Raw genomic sequence first — 16,855 nt, 5'->3', positions numbered from 1 at the left:
ATCATAGATCCCTACCTAATGGTGAATACCGGTCATCACATCCCCGCTTCACTTTTAGGTTCATGGTGAAATAGCCAGCACTAAACCATTCTGCCATCTCACTAGAGGCAAAGGGACCTGGTCAAAGATAAACATCAAAATTGTTAGAACTTTTTGTCAGCTCACAAGTTCATTTAACAGAGTTGTCAGAAGACAACATAGCTCCTTAATTAGGTTGAAATTTGGAATTAGTTTTTTAAAAGTAGGTCAAAGGTCACTGTCAATGTCAGCAGGTCTGCAAATATGAAATATGAAAGTCCTATCTCATACAGTTAACATACTGTGGCTAAGGTTATTTTTTTTAAAAGAAGGTCAAGGTCAGCAGACTCGAAAATGTAAAACCTACCCTGGACATCTCCCTGGGGATCTAAATAGAACCATTTCTTTGTGCTTTCATCTTCTTGTGAATTTTCCTCTTCTTCCTCCTAAAGTTCATGAATGACATTTTACTAAAAACTCTTAAAATGTTGTCTAGTGCTACTTTTTCTGTGTCAAGTTCATTGTTGATGTATGATGAAGAATTTTTTTTTTTTTATAATTATACATAGTTGCTTACACTTTGATTTAATCTAAGGCATCTAATGACATAAAAATGTCATCTGACAAAGTGATTCAATCACCAAATATGTCTTATTCTAGACATAGAAGTTTGATTCTCTAAATCTGTTTCTACACATGGCAAAAACTTTTCAAACCTGTACCCATAGCACTGTTTCAACATCAATTAAACATAAACAGAAAAATCCTAGACAATGCTTTTGATAAAGGCTGATTAGCCCCTGTTCCAAACTGAAACTAATTTGAGTTTACTCCTGAAAATTTCTTTTCCTATTTGCCAATTTTCTTCTAAAAGTGAGACAAAAGGAACACATCCCCAACACTGTATTACCTCAGCCTCTACATCAATCGCCTCCAGGACCATATTTTCTGCTTTTTCCTTAAGTCTATCTAGAGCTTCTTGCTCCATCTGGGCCTCTTTTTTGGATAAAGGTTTTTTTGTAGATTTGGTTTTAGTCTCTGTAGTAGATGGAGCACTTTTTTGTTTTTGAGCACTACTAGACCTATCACTGGATTCTAATTCAGCAGTTTTATTTTGAACAGAAGTCTGTTTAGTAACTGAGGCGGGCACTGTTGAGAGATTGGACTGCCTTGAATTGTCGGACACTTGAGGTTTACTGTTTGGTCGCTCTACTTCCTGTGGCGATGTCCGTGGATTAGATTTGCCTTGTTTACTTTTGTCTTTATTGTCTGTTTTATCATGAGGCGATTTGTCTTGATATTCATTTACAGATGTGCCCGGCTCTTCATCCCCATTCCGAATACTGAACCCACTTTCCGAGTCACTTTTGTCCTCCTTAGAATCATCTTTTTGCTGGGAGTCTGTCCCCATGGTAGGCTCACGGAGTTTGAAGCCTGGAGCACCCTTTCGATCGTGGATATCCTCATGATCACCTTTACCACCTCTCACCATACCCTTTAACTGTGGAGAAAAAATCCAAATTTTCTTTCAATGTTTTTCCATTTAACCTATTGATCACAGGTATAAGCAAGATTGGGCAGTGATATCACATTTGCCCTTTCACTTAACCTTAAACATTCTTAAGCTATCAATATAGAGGATGCATAACTTCCACCTTTGACTTTTTGTGAAACAAGATACAAATTTCAGGAAGTAAATGTTTCTATTTCCGGGAATGTGTGTCTATGTTTTGGCCTTTAAAAAAATATATTAATCAACGTCCTTTACACAAAGTAATGCATTAATTTTTCATATTTGAAGGTGGTCTTCATAGGATTAACTGGGTTATAAAATTCTGGACAATGATAACGTTTGATTAATAGTTATATATAAAGACAGGATTAAATAGTGGGAGTCTACCTACTATGTAATGAGAGTTGTCGTGTGTTTCACCGGGGATGAAGTTACAGCTGGTAAATACCCCTTTAAATGTGGTATTGAGTTAAAACATCAAGAATTATTCTAATAATCTTCAAAACTCTCCTCATGGTTCCTACAAATTTTGGACCTCAAAATTCAAGGCTTTTTCAAGGGGTTTTCAAGACAAATATTGACAATTTTAGGACTCATTTATATCTCAAATAAGCAAACACTTTTAATGAACATTACATTGATTATATTCTGTTGATGAAGTTTGTTGAGGCAGGTCTCAATGTACTTCCTGTTGAAGTAGACTGTTTGGTATCAAGTCTGCCAAACATCAAGCCAAAATTATTCCTAATATTTCACATGCTTCTGACAGGTATGACGTTAGGGTGTAGTAACTTATCTTATAAAGAGTGATAATTTTGTTACACATATAAAAACACATTTGTGATACTCATGACCGTATCACCATTTGATTCAAACAAAAATGATACAAACTGAAAAAGTAAAACTGGAAAAATCTATGATATATATTTTTCAGAATTATCAAAAAATATTATTCGTAATTTGACAATCCATATGTGTTGAGAATAATTCTTGTTTGTGATAATTTTTTTTACAAAATACAGAAATAACAAAAATGGATAGCCAACCCAATTTACTGATTTTGAAGGGTTTTATCAAGGACTTTCATAGATTTTTAAGGAGAGTTCAAGATTCAGAGTCAAGGGGTTTTAAAGACCTGTGGTTACCATGCTCCTTACTTTTGTTATAAGACTACCCTTCTTAAAGAGACATTATGTAAAATAACTCTATCCTTACCTTATTAAAGACAAATGCTCCACTAGAATCAAATGTACCAGGTTCCTCCACATCATCCGAGTCGGGCATACTCCATTCTGGTAAGTTTTCACCTGGTGAGGTAAAAAAACAAACCATTACAAGACTGATAACTTCTAGCTGTTAGAGAGTCTCCGGGAAACCCTCAAGACTATGAAAATAACAAGCGTACTGAAAACTGGGACGTGTATCAACATGAACTACTGGGACATGTATATACAATTGGACGTATATCAACATGTACAATTGGGACCTGTATCAACATGTACAATTGGGACATGTATCGACATGTACAGTTGGGACTATATCAACATGTACAGTTGGGACCTGTATCAACATGTACAATTGGGACATGTATCGACATGTACAGTTGGGACTATATCAACATGTACAGTTGGGACGTGTATCAAAATGTACAATTGGGACCTGTATTAACATGTACAGTTGGGACTATATCAACATGTACAATTGAGACGTGTATCAACATGTACAATTGAGACGTGTATAAACATATACAATTGAGACGTGTATCAACATGTACAATTGGGACCTGTATCAACATATACAATTGAGACGTGTATCAACATGTACAATTGGGACGTGTATCGACATGTACAATTGGGACTATATCAACATGTACAGTTGGGACGTGTATCAACATGTACAATTGGGACGTGTATCAACATGTACAATTGAGACGTGTATCAACATGTACAATTGGGACATGTATCGACATGTACAATTGGGACTATATCAACATGTACAGTTGGGACATGTATTAACATGCACAATTGGGACGTGTATCAACATGTACAATTGGGACTATATCAACATGTACAATTTAGACGTGTATCAACATATACAATTGGGACGTGTATCAACATGTACAATTGGGACGCATATCAACATGTACAATTGGGACTATATCAACATGTACAATTGAGACGTGTATCAACATATACAATAGGGACATGTATCGACATATACAGTTGGGACGCATATCAACATGTACAATTGGGACGCATATCAACATGTACAATTGAGACGTGTATCAACATATATAATAGGGACATGTATCAACATGTACAATTGGGACGCATATCAACATGTACAATTGGGACATGTATCAAACATATACAGTTGGGACGTGTATCAACATGTACAGTTGGGACTATATCAACATGTACAGTTGGGACGTGTATCAACATGAACAACTGGGATGTGTATCAACATGAACAATTGGGACGTGTATTAACATGTACAAATGGGACATGTATCAACATGTACAATTGGGACGTGTATCAACATGTACAGTTGGGACGTGTATCAAAATGTACAATTGGGACCTGTATCAACATGTACAGTTGGGACTATATCAACATGTACAGTTGGGACGTGTATCAAAATGTACAATTGGGACCTGTATCAACATGTACAATTGAGACGTGTATCAACATGTACAATTGAGACGTGTATCAACATATACAATTGAGACGTGTATCAACATGTACAATTGGGATGTGTATCGACATGTACAGTTGGGACTATATCAACATGTACAGTTGGGACATGTATCGACATGTACAGTTGGGACTTATATCAACATGTACAATTGGGACGTGTATCAACATGTACAATTGGGACGTGTATCAACATGTACAATTGGGACCTTTAACAACATGTACAATTTCAAATCCAAATTCAACCATACCTAAGCATTCAGACACATGTATCAGCCTTATCAAGTAGTTGAATAAAAGACGATACCCTAAAACTGCCATAAAAACTGTAGACTGTATAAATCTGAAGATAACTTTTCTTTAAAATGAGATGGACAATTTGATGTATAGAAGGTAACTTTTTGAGAAGTTTAATGATTGCAGTAATACAAGAATAATATCCTTCTATCATTATACCATGTGTATGAAAAGTTTGAATGATTAGCTAATCAAAATCACTGTGACTATCTTACCTTCATCATCCCAGGACTCACTGTTTCTATTCCTCTGGTATGTTCTGCCCCCTCGCTGTACTCCATTAGGACGAGAATCAAAACCTCCCCTCTCTCTGTTGCTTGGGTCTCTCCAGTTTCCTCGAGCACCTGAATTTACAAGATATATTATTTTCAATGCTTTTAACAACTTCATAAGAATTTGCGAATTTCTTTAACTCTTCTATTGCATGGCATTATCTTTCCAGAAAATATTGATAAAAAACTATCATGTTAAAGTATAAAGACAAAGGATGTCATTTTTAATACAATAAGGAAAAAACGGACAATTAAAAGAAATTTTTTTCTCATAATCTATAATGATGACATGAATTTCTACATAAATTAGATGAGTATTTTACATTAATTTTCCCACAATTCATGACTGATATCCAACTCAACTATACTTGTGCAATCAAATATTTGAAGTATTTTTTGAGGTTGGAATATGCATTTTGTCAATGGTTTGACAAAAGTAACTAAAAGCTACTGAAAAATATTAGCTTTTAACAACAAAAGGTTTTGTTTTAGCAATTGAGCTACTTACCCCATTTAGATGAACCAGCTTTGCGCCAATCTCCATCCCCTTCTTCCTCCTCGTCCCTCCCTCGCCAATTATCTGTACTACTGACTGATCTTGTGAATTCCCGCCGTGGCGCGCCAGCCTCATCAAACCTGTTCTGATAATTACGTTTGCTCCCTCTGCAAAAAATAATTTGTCTCTGCATAATATTCAGATTTTGTCAAAGGTTCTATTTTTGTTAGAATTAAAGATATCTTAGATAGAATAAGCTGCATATTAGCAATACTGTGAACCAAACACCGCTTCTTAAATCCTACAACAGAACACTGTTTTTCAAACATTATATGGGAAATAATACACTGTTAGGATCAGACAGGATGTACATATTTACGTACTGGATTATGTCTGACATAAGCTACAGAACTAGATCATACAGTATGACTATGCAGTATATAAGAATTCTCCGGTGTGAGAAAGAAAGGATTCTCTATTTAAAAATACCTGAAAAAATAAAACTTAAACTATCGTAAATCAGAGTTCACCCTATAATAGACTTCGGGCACAATGAGAAAAAAAATCTCCCTTCCCTAATTTCAATGCGATTTTTTCTCATTTCTAGATTAATGTTAATACATAATTTTGTAGATAAACCTATACACCTGTATAATAATGTGTCTGATAACAAGAGGCCCAGGGGCCTTAACGGTCATCTGACTCTAAATTAAAACCCTTATATTATTGTAGTATGTATTCTCTCTAGCAAGTATATAGTGGCACTGTTGGCCATGATGGCCATCTTGGATTTCTGACCGACCCAATAAATAAAAACACTTGGTCTGGACCATCTAAGGATAATACCTGGTAAGTTAGAGCTGAATCCCACTGGTGGAATTTGAGAAGAAGGTTGAAATAGGTGTTGTTCAGGAAAACAATGATTGCGCAATCATGTTACAAAATGGCCGCCATTGCTGTCATGTCAAAGTTTTTACGAGGCCGAAAAAATAACAACACTTTGTTGGCCCTCCTTCCTTAACATCCTCACCAATTTCCAGCTCAATGGCACCAGTGGAACTGGAGAAGAAGTTTAAAATGTGTTTTTCAAGATGGCTGCCATGGTGGCCATCTTGGATTTCTGACCGACCCGATAAATAACAACACTTGGTAAGGACCATCTCAGGATCATTTCTGGTAAGTTAGAGCTGAATCCCACCGGTGGAATTTGAGAAGTTTGAAACAGGTGTTGTTCAGGAAAACAATGATTGCGCAATCATGTTACAAAATGGGTGCCATTGCTGCCATGTCAAAGTTTTTACGAGGCCAAAAAAATAACACTATGTTGGCTCGCCTTCCTCGACATCCTCACCCATTTCCAGCTCAATGGCACCAATGGAACTGGAGAAGAAGTTTAAAATGTGTTTTTCAAGATGGCGGACATGGCGGCCATCTTGGATTTCAGACCAACCTAAAAAATAACAACACTTGGTCGGACTCATCTCAGGAACATTTCAGGCAAGTTTCAGCCAAACAGTACTGGTGGAACTTGAGAAGAAGTTTAAAATGTGTTTTTCAAGATGGCGGTTATGGCGGCCATCTTGGATTTCGGACAGACCCGAAAAATAACAACACCTGGTCGGGATCATCTCAGGATCATTTCTGGCAAGTTTCAGCCCAACAGCACTGGTGGAACTTGAGAAGAAGTTTAAAATGTGTTTTCAAAATGGCGGCTGTGGCGGCCATCTTGGATTTCAGACTGACCCGAAAAATAACAACACTTGGTCAGGACCATCCCAGCATCATTTCAGGTAAGTTTCAGCTCAATCCCACTGGTGGAACTTGAGAAGAAGTTTGAAATGTGAAAAGTTTACGCACGGCGGACGGCGCACGGCAGACGACGACAGACGAAGCATGATGACTATAGGTCATCCTGACCCTTCGGGTCAGATGACCTAATAAAAGTAAATACCTTAATGAAATAGCCTGTTGTAAAAATATTCAACAAGGCCAGCAAATACCGCTGCCGGTTTCCATTTTTCGGCAGGCCTACATCATGAATGTCAGGCACATATAAATATACGGGGCGACATATAGTATTAATGATTTGTTGTTTCAAAATTTCTTTGAAAACCAATTTGAAATAACGAATATTTTGAAAGGTTTGGCATCAAGTATTCACACCTAAATATCGACATTCCGCTCCACGGCACCCCAGCCTCATGGTATAATTTCTACATCATACATATCGTATCCCCTAGTCTCAAGGGTAGTGTTGAAGATGCCGTTCATTACAATACATATATCCGATATAATCAGTCAAATCACGCAAAACAATTCTTTTCAATAAATGTTGAAAGGTATACTATACCACCACATTCAAAATCATTAAACATAATGTCACTTTCTCAGTTTCATGCATGTTTTTTAATTACATTTACAGACGACACCTCATGGCGCCTTTCGTCAACAAAACTTTTGAGGTGTGACAAGTAAAGGCTACAAGCGCCGCAGTGACTATGATTGGTGCACACAAGATCTTATACACCTGGAATAGTTCCGAAACTTAAATCAGTAACATTGACCGATTTAGAGACCATGTAATTTTTGTTTTGAATGCGCGATTTTTTCTCGCTTTACTACAGACTTCAATGTGATTTCTATGAAAATATAGCGAGAATATCGCAAAATCACGCCCTAGAGTGAACCTTGGTAAAATGAAACAGTCTGATGCTCTAGTTTTATTTAAAGTTGCTACTAACTGGAAGTAGAACAAGAGGCTAATGGTCATTGGTCACTTGAGTTAATATTTCAGTCAATTTGACCTTTTCTGGTCCCAGCAATAAGTCCCTGTCATAAATTTGATTTCCCAGAGAAATGAAAGTCACAATTTTGGTAAAACATCTTATCACTTTTCCATTTATGAAGAGTATTTAATACTGTTTAATTCCTTTTAAAATTCAATTGATGAGAGTCAATTATAATAGAAATTCAACATATGAGAGTCAATTCTAATAGAAATTCAACATATGAGTCCAAAATGTGATTTCCCTACGTAAAGATTAGCCCCTCCCGAGGGGCAAACACTAGAACCCAGGGTCTTGAAATACACCATTTTTTTTAAAGCACCTTAAGACCCCTCCTTCTATGGAGAGAATTAGATTTTACCTTATGTGGGTTTTCAGTCAATTTGACCATTTTTGACCCCGCTCACCTGCCCCTGGGGGTCAGTCAGAGTCAACATGTGCATACCATTAAACTGTCATCCTATGCTGATACTTCTAACCAAGTTAGAATCAATTCCAATAGAATGTCAACAAATGATATTCAAAAATGTGATTTCCCTATATAAACTTTAGTAAAGTTTTTACCCCTTGATTCTACCTCATTTGGGTATTGAGAAGATGACTTTTTGAAATTTTGGTCAATTTGACATTTTTTTTTGCCCTGTTCCTCAGTCCCTTAGGGGCTTGGGATGCTATAATTCACAATTTTGGTTGACCTGTTGCCATGGAAGGTTTCTGCAAAATTTCATTGAAATCAGTGCAGGAGTTTCTTAGAAGTCTAAAATGGATGCACAATGATGGGCAAAAGGCATTGAAAAGACTCAGGTGGCCTAAAAATAATGTAAATTTATGTTCCTGCGAGAATACTACATCTTATCTCAGTCCTTATCAATGGGTTGGCCTGTACTCAATGCTCTGAAACAGTTGTCAGACATGTTTGTTGAACAAGTTGCCTAATCACATAAGCTTGAAAGATAAGAGTAATATGCTACCTTAGCATTATCTGTAAGGAAGTAAGTATAAGTATCTGCATGATGATAAGTTTATCTTTGAATTTAGATGTTCCTCAATGTTATACAATTCAGATAGATTATAGGTCTATAAAGTGACAACAGTGTTTTTGTTCCCATTATTTTTCAGCCTCCCTTCCTTTTGAGTTGAGTTGAGTTGAAAATTCATCGACATATTGAGAAATTTGGGAAAATACCAAATTGCAAAAAAAATAGTACTGATTTTGTCAAATAAATTTATTAATATATAGTTCACCATTTTTTCAGCATTATTAAAGTAAACATTACTTGCTACAAAAAAAAACACATTGTAAGTTGTTTATAATTAATCATCTTGTGCCCATAATATGCCAGCATGGTGAGATATGACTTGTTGCTATTAAAGTTCTGAATTCATTGTTTTAATTCTTTGAAAAGATCAACAAGTTCCTCTTAATCAGTCAACGAAAGCTCCTTGTTCAGGTGGCAAATCCCGGTAAGAACGAGTATTCATACCCTGCATGCACTGCACTCTGTCAGGGTACAAGAAATACCTCATACTCTGTCTACAGCCGATAACGTAGCAAACCCCGCACAGAGCTGTTGTATATACACATATATATCAAGATATGATTTGGAAAATTACTATTAGTATCCGAATTAATGTATCACTAATTCTAACAAGACCTTCATGTTCGTTTGTGTAGTATTTGGTTTTACGATGTCTGCATCATTTGAGCGCTTGAAATCAATGACATCTATTACAAAGCGTTTTAATGATCAAGATCTAAAACAACAAAGATCGCACGCCTCTAGGCCTACGTGATGATGTTACATGTTTGAAAGTGATAATGTTCATATTAGTTAGGTTCGGAAAATACTTTTTGGCTTCGGAAATCACGATGTTATCATTTACAAAATTTCAGAATGGGTAAAAGAAACATTCAAATTTTTTTTCCCAGCTTTAATAATTGGGAAACTTCATTGAAATTTTGGGAAAATACAACATTTTTTGCCTAGGGGAAACAGCCGATATTCGGGGGTAAAACAGGCCAAACAAAAACACTGGACAACAACAAACTTCCAAGAGGGAACTATAATTTCCCTCACAGCTCTAAGTGACGACTATTTTAGTGGACATGGCACCTTAAATTCACCATTGGCAACCAGTTATTGACCTATAAAGTGCCTGCATGGCCACTAGCAATTGTGTAAATATGCGATTTGGTTAATCTTTCAAAGGTTGCAGTCAATTCTAAAATGACTTTCATAATTGAAAAAGTTACAGAGAGATGTTACACTGAACTAAAAGAATTAAAAGATTTTTTTTTAAATGTAAGACAACTTGGCCGGGCGACTAACTTTTCCAATTGGCACCTAGATTTTTATGACTTAGTAGCCAAATAGGCCACTTGTTAAAAATATCAACTTTGAGCCCTGCAAATGGTGCAAACATTTCTTTCACTGCCATTTCATATTTTTTAATTCAGGAATTGTACAGAGGAAAGAAAAAATGTCTGCCCTGTTAAAGTACTTACACTTCCTCCCAGCCATCTGTTCTGATGTGACTTGAGGAACGACCAAAGCCTCCACCACCTGTCTCCTCATATGATGTACCTCTCTGTAGGAAACCACCTTCACCTCTCCCACGACCTAATATGTACACATTTTAATCAACAAATTGCCAATACATACATTCATATCATGCCTATAATGCATTCAAAATTTCAAAGAGATCAGTTGAAAAATGTTGTTAAGAGATCTTCGGACAAAAATCAAGTACTGAAATTAACAAAGGGGAATAACTTTTGCAAAAGGAGCTATGTCAAAATTCTTTTCGGGCAACACATCTTCATATCATGATTATACTGTATACCAAGTTTTAAAGAGATCAGTCAAAAATGTAGGAGGAAATCTGTAGACATGAAAGTTTACGCAGGACAAACAACACTACACCATAATACTTCCATCAAATTTGACGGCCATATGAAAAGAGAAAGGTTTCCATTGACATTTTAATTATAATACAATCTTTTTAAAGAAAATGCTTCAAATAAAGTTTTCAGTAGACCCTTCAAAATGTGCTGTTGACTCCCAAAAAAGAGTCCAGTCTCCTGGGTTAGAAGGGACATGTCTACTTGCAAATGTGATTCTTTAGATTTCTGATAAAATAACGGTTGACATCTAAATTGCTAAAATTCAATGGTCAACTGAAAGCTCTGCTAAATCTTCAACTGGCACACAAGTACTTACCCAAACCTCGGCCTCTACCCCTTTCTGGACCCATCCCTCGACCACCCCTCACCCCAGGGGGCCCTCCACGCCCAAACATTCGTAAAACTGCCATACTGTTCACACTCTGTGATAAAAGTCTCTGTAAAGGAAGACAGATTAATATTATTTGTAATCAAGATTAAGTCTGATTAACTTTCATTTTAAAGACTCAACCTTCAAAATTCCCCTTTAAGGTAACAGTACAATATAGTTGAATGTACTTTCAATCTTGGACGTAAATTCTCATTACTTCGAATTCTTTATCAAACGAGTTAAGATTAAGCTGCAACTACTTCAATCCATATCAAGACAAATGAGTTACCTGCTCTTCTTCAGAGTGTGGTATTAATGCAAGGGGCTCTTGTGTTTTTTCAACTAGAACGTAGGTCTGTCCCTCCAACTCCTCTGGTATTTTACTGTTTGGATTATATAGTGCTAGCATCTCCTCTCGACCGTAACGATAATCTGCCAACTTGTATTTACCAAAGCCTGGAGAGGGCGGAGGAGTGCCCAAACTGTTTCCATCCGATAAGGCTCTGAGCCTATTGAAGGTTGAAGCACAAAATAAATATGATCAGTGCATATCAAATTCAAAGTTAAATACAGGATCTGGATGATACAGAAGTCAGTCAAGTCTCAGAGTGACACCATCAAAACATATTATACAGATTTTTTCTTGTACATAATTGTATCAAAATAGCATAAAAAGTTAACATGAACTAGCATTACTCCCTAATTGGTATTTGCCAAGTGAAAAGGCTGCGAAGAATAAGAAGTTATGGTTTTGCATGCATTGAATTTACTTAACCTGATACAAATACACCTCGTTGTCCAACAAGGAAGGATTGTGGTGTGGTTCATTTAGATACTTTGAAATGAACTGAGAAAATTTATAATCTCTTCTCAAACAATTATTTTGTGTATTTTACTGACTGGTACAAGGTTCATACTTCTTTGTATGATGAATGTCTTTCCATCTCAGAAAATGTGAGAAATAACAGCTTTTCTTAGTCATTTGAATCCTGGACTAATGCTTTTCTTATGAGACTCGACCCAAATTTTTAGGACCTACTATTATCTTTGTAACCAGATTCATTAAAATTTGCAAAATGGGGTTCTGGGCCTGCCTGAAAATATCCTACAAAAATTATTGTCTAATTTGATGTTCAAGTTACCTGTCAGCATGTGAATATAATCAATTAATACACTCTATAAAATCACAGTTTATTAACAATCTGGTCCAAATGGTATAAACCGTTACTGTTATAAGAGTAGACTTGGTGTTTACTGTCAAGTCTGTGGTGCGTAATTGCATTTTTCAGTGAACAAGGTATACAATGCCTCATTGAACCTGACTGATTACAAGTAGACATTGTACTAAACATAAGGTGTGAAACTAATTATATAAACTGGGCCAGAATTGAAAATGTGTTTTCCTTTTACTGGCCTGTGGTATTGGGTAGGTTATAAGGGTAAAATATGTATTTCTTTCTAGCTTGAAGAAAACAAATAAGGGTACATAATCATTGATTTCCCTTCCTAAACATAAGACATTTTAGTAACATATAGGATGTATGAATCATCAACAAAAAAACACAGAAATTAATCTATCGTAAACTCATAATAATAAGAAATCATAAAATTGTTTTCATCTGGAAAATTAGTGATGGGAATGAGATTTTCACGATCGATTAATCGGGATAATCAGATGACTTTGTCCGATCAATTATCGATTATAATTAGAGTTTTAAAATTAAATTTAATCTGAAAATAAATGTGTAAAATGTGTCTTAGTTATGCAATTATTATTAAGTAAATATTTAATATTGTTTTATTGTTTGGTTACATTCAAGAGCAAAACAATTTATCAAAACTTCAGTCTGCTGCTTTTATTTGAGATAGAAATAACAAAGATGACTAGATAATTAACCAGACAGATCATTGCTATGGTCACATGCTAGATAAATAATACAAGTCTGTGTTTTATTGATATTTAACTTGTGGAGATCACAACTATATAATAACTTCACTTCAACTGTTGCGGTTATTGACACATATTATTATGTTTCAGGGCCCGGGAAAAGCACACGTCCGCTCGTCCTGACGAGTAGATTTCCCTGACGGACGAGTAGAATTTCTCTATGTTATTTCAGTATTCGAAATAAAATTGCTTAAAATTTGATGCATTGTTACTTATGTATTTTTTTGTGCCATTATTAAGAAAAATAGTAAAATTTCTGCATGATAGCAGGTAAGTAGGACTATCTACATCTGTAAATCGGAAATCATGTACGATAACCTCCGAATGTTCCGGGTGACATGTTAGTATAATGGGTGTTGTCCGAGGATGTCTGCATAAAAATGGCTCAACGAAAATTGGATGTTATTTTTATTATCAGTCAACCGGAAAAACAGGATGGCAGTTGTGTTGACATGACTGATTCAAATGAAAACGGTAACCCTTATGATTTCTGACAAATAACTGATTAAGTCACAGCTATATTTTATACTGGTTCATCGAAAACTTTCTCACAATTTCTCGCGTAATGTGACCTATTTCCCGATGTTTACATTCGCTACATTCCTGTATTAGTTCAATCATCGGTCTTTCCATCGATGGATTAAAACTTTACTAACATAATGAACATTATAAGAACAAGCGTAAACGTATTGAATACAATTGGTAAACAGCCATGTGAAAAATGAAATGTATAGCAGATAATTCTGAAATTTTCTGGACAAGTGAATTCTTTGTTTGGACGAGTACTTTTATTCAGGCAACTCGTCCGATGGACGAGTGCTTTTGAAAGTTTTTCCTGGGCCCTGTGTTTCTATGTAAATTAAATACCCTATGTATTATCTATATTTCAACTAAGTGTAGTGCCAACTCATTGACATTCCAATGGACCACTAATAAAACTTACCATTCGGGACCAAACTTCAATGTATCTGCCATCTCTTATTTTTCTTGACACTTTTTCTGATTCTGGAAAAAGAAAGACTTCATTACTTACAGTTCATGATCATACACACAGTTGTAATTTTACATGCCTGTAGGGAGACCAAAAATATCATCACCAGTACATATTTTTTCACAATTAAGATGTCATGAAGTAATTGTATACTGACATTATGACAATATTCCATGGGGAACATACCACAACATCAAAAAAAATTCCTGTTTACACCCAACTGTCCACTACCAAAATTACATACATTATCGGAAACAAAAAAAAAAGTATTCCTAAAACAAAACACTGCTCAGGAAGGAACGGCTTCATGTCATCATAATAAATGAATGACAGCCTGTCTTGTCTTTAGTGTCTTTCTCTCCTTTCTATTCTGGAGCTTCTCAGATAAATCCCTGCAGAATCAGTAGTTTGCTAAATTTCAGAGATCTCAGGACAAAAAGGTTTTTGATAGACTGACAACACCACACAATTATTCTTCTGATTAATTAAAATATGAAGTAAATTTCACGTATGGTCATGTTATAATTCTTCAGCATTAACATGTGAAAGGAAAAAATGACATATATGATATGCTTATGTCGTTATTTTCTCTTCCATATACCTACGAATGACAGTGTATCAGAATACACACCAGAGACGTCGACATGAGCTTTCAGAAGATGCACACTTGATGAATCATTATAGTACAACATGTAACACGACAGAATTTGTTACAAACCGAGTCTGGCCATATTTGGAATGGATATGAATCATTAAACGTCAACGAACCAGGCTTGTCACTCAAACATTGCCCATATATAAATAATTATGCAGTAGATAAATTCAGAACTTGTCAGTAACTTTCCTGAAAGTTTCAAGGAACGTTAACGTTATTTCCTGAAATTCGGACATGCGGATCAGCAATTCAACTTCATCCTCATCTTACTTCGATCACACAGCTCTTAATAAAAAAAAAAGAAGAATCCAAATGTTGAAGACGAACTTTTTCACGCACAGTCATGTAATAATGGTTAATTTTATGAAAACATTGCAACACACACGATATCAGTTCGCGAAACATGCATCGTGATTTTGGCATACGGTAAACCAAAGGGGCTTTTTTAATGCCCTGGCATTGCATAATGATAGAATGTGTTGTTAAATAATGAAGATAAATGTATGATTTTATGAATGAGTGAACCAACAAGCACATGCATGACAAGGTACCTGATTTTTTTGCAATGTTCAACAGCCTGAACACGAAGCACAAAACCAATATGGCCGTGTTTGTGTGTATGTATCACGTGACCTTAAGGGAGGCCCCGTATACGGAAACGGAAGTGGTAAGTGTAGCAGAAGAAACACCGGATATAGATATCAAGACATGCCAAAGCATAGTCAAAAGGACCAATCTTTCATTGCTAAAAGATGACCAAACAGAGAGTACCGGCAATATTTCTAAGTCAAAATCGTTAAAACGACGGTAAAACAAAATACAGACATGCCGTAATCGTCATTTTTTGACGGAGGCCGAACGACAAAAGAAGAAGAAGACAAACACATAGGCTTAGGCCTAACTGTGTTTAGTAGTTTATCGAGGATATTTAAGAAATAATTAACGATGATTCGTGTATTATTGCAGTATATACAACGAGGACGAGGATATTTTGCAATTAAATTAATAACGAAGGCCGCAGGCCTGAGTTATTAATTAAAATTGCAAAATATCCGAGTCCGAGTTGTATATCCTGCAACAATACACGAGTCAAAGTTGATTATTTCTATTCTATGTTTAGTTCTGACATCGACCTCTTTCTAATAGAAAAACAGCAAAGAAACCCCGGGAAAACCTTGTTATTTATTTCTTGAGTATTGTATTATTTGTTGATGAAATATACATGCAATACAGTACTACGATCAAGAGCATCTATCATATGGCATTGATTTTGAAAATTAAAAAAAAAAGGATAAAAAAAAGAAAAAAAAGAATTAAGGGGGTGGGGGGGGCTCTGTAGGATTCGAACTCGCGTCGTGATAAAAATATATTGAAAGACTAACCCATTAGCCCACTCGGCTATAGTAACCTTTTATGAAATGGGTGAATATTAGATATTTAAAATTGTAACAGCCGTGACTCACGACCGTGTATTATTGGCACGAGCGTGGGTTATTGGAAAATAATACATGGTTTTAAACCAATCAAAACTGGCGTTACATAGCAAACATGGTAGAATGGATTTTAACTCTGGGTGTCGTTACCAGATACAAGTGCCTATGACCTATCTGTACGGAGACCCATGAAAATGTACTGCAAAATTAATACCATGCGTTTCGGAAGGGTATGCGTCTTCTGCTTCATCGACGACACCGTCACACCAAAGGCGCGGGATCTGGGAATCTGTTATTGGACCTTCTCTAGTGTGTAGAGCACGTTTTTCAGACGTTTTGGGGTGAGGGGGGAGGGGGCCGGGCTAGATTAATTTATATATATATATAGTGTTGTTATTAATTGTTTCCGTCAGTGAGTCGACATTTGTCAACTTTATATGGTAATGGTAAAAAGGCGTTGAATACTCAGCTGCTGTAA

General features: G+C 35.9%; 1 protein-coding gene across 1 annotated transcript in view; it reads right to left on the bottom strand.

Moving 5' to 3' along the window:
* Nucleotides 1–15,578, bottom strand: part of LOC117344482 (GRB10-interacting GYF protein 2-like) — a 34,954-nt gene extending 19,376 nt beyond the window's left edge. Inside the window, exons 1-11 of the mRNA XM_033907236.1 lie at nucleotides 15,496–15,578; nucleotides 14,242–14,303; nucleotides 11,640–11,859; nucleotides 11,297–11,417; nucleotides 10,582–10,696; nucleotides 5,302–5,456; nucleotides 4,737–4,865; nucleotides 2,747–2,838; nucleotides 929–1,519; nucleotides 386–464; nucleotides 16–117 (exon numbers count right to left, since the gene is read on the bottom strand). Coding sequence (XP_033763127.1) covers nucleotides 16–117; nucleotides 386–464; nucleotides 929–1,519; nucleotides 2,747–2,838; nucleotides 4,737–4,865; nucleotides 5,302–5,456; nucleotides 10,582–10,696; nucleotides 11,297–11,417; nucleotides 11,640–11,859; nucleotides 14,242–14,273 — 1,636 coding nt within the window. The 5' untranslated portion in view covers nucleotides 14,274–14,303; nucleotides 15,496–15,578. The remainder of the gene's footprint in view (nucleotides 1–15; nucleotides 118–385; nucleotides 465–928; nucleotides 1,520–2,746; nucleotides 2,839–4,736; nucleotides 4,866–5,301; nucleotides 5,457–10,581; nucleotides 10,697–11,296; nucleotides 11,418–11,639; nucleotides 11,860–14,241; nucleotides 14,304–15,495) is intronic.
* Nucleotides 15,579–16,855: the final 1,277 nt, after the last annotated feature.

The sequence above is a fragment of the Pecten maximus genome, chromosome 16 (genome assembly GCF_902652985.1).
Source record: "Pecten maximus chromosome 16, xPecMax1.1, whole genome shotgun sequence".
NCBI lineage: Eukaryota > Metazoa > Mollusca > Bivalvia > Pectinida > Pectinidae > Pecten > Pecten maximus.
The sequence above is the reverse complement of the archived record's forward strand: the minus strand, read 5'-3'. Positions and strand labels throughout refer to the sequence as shown.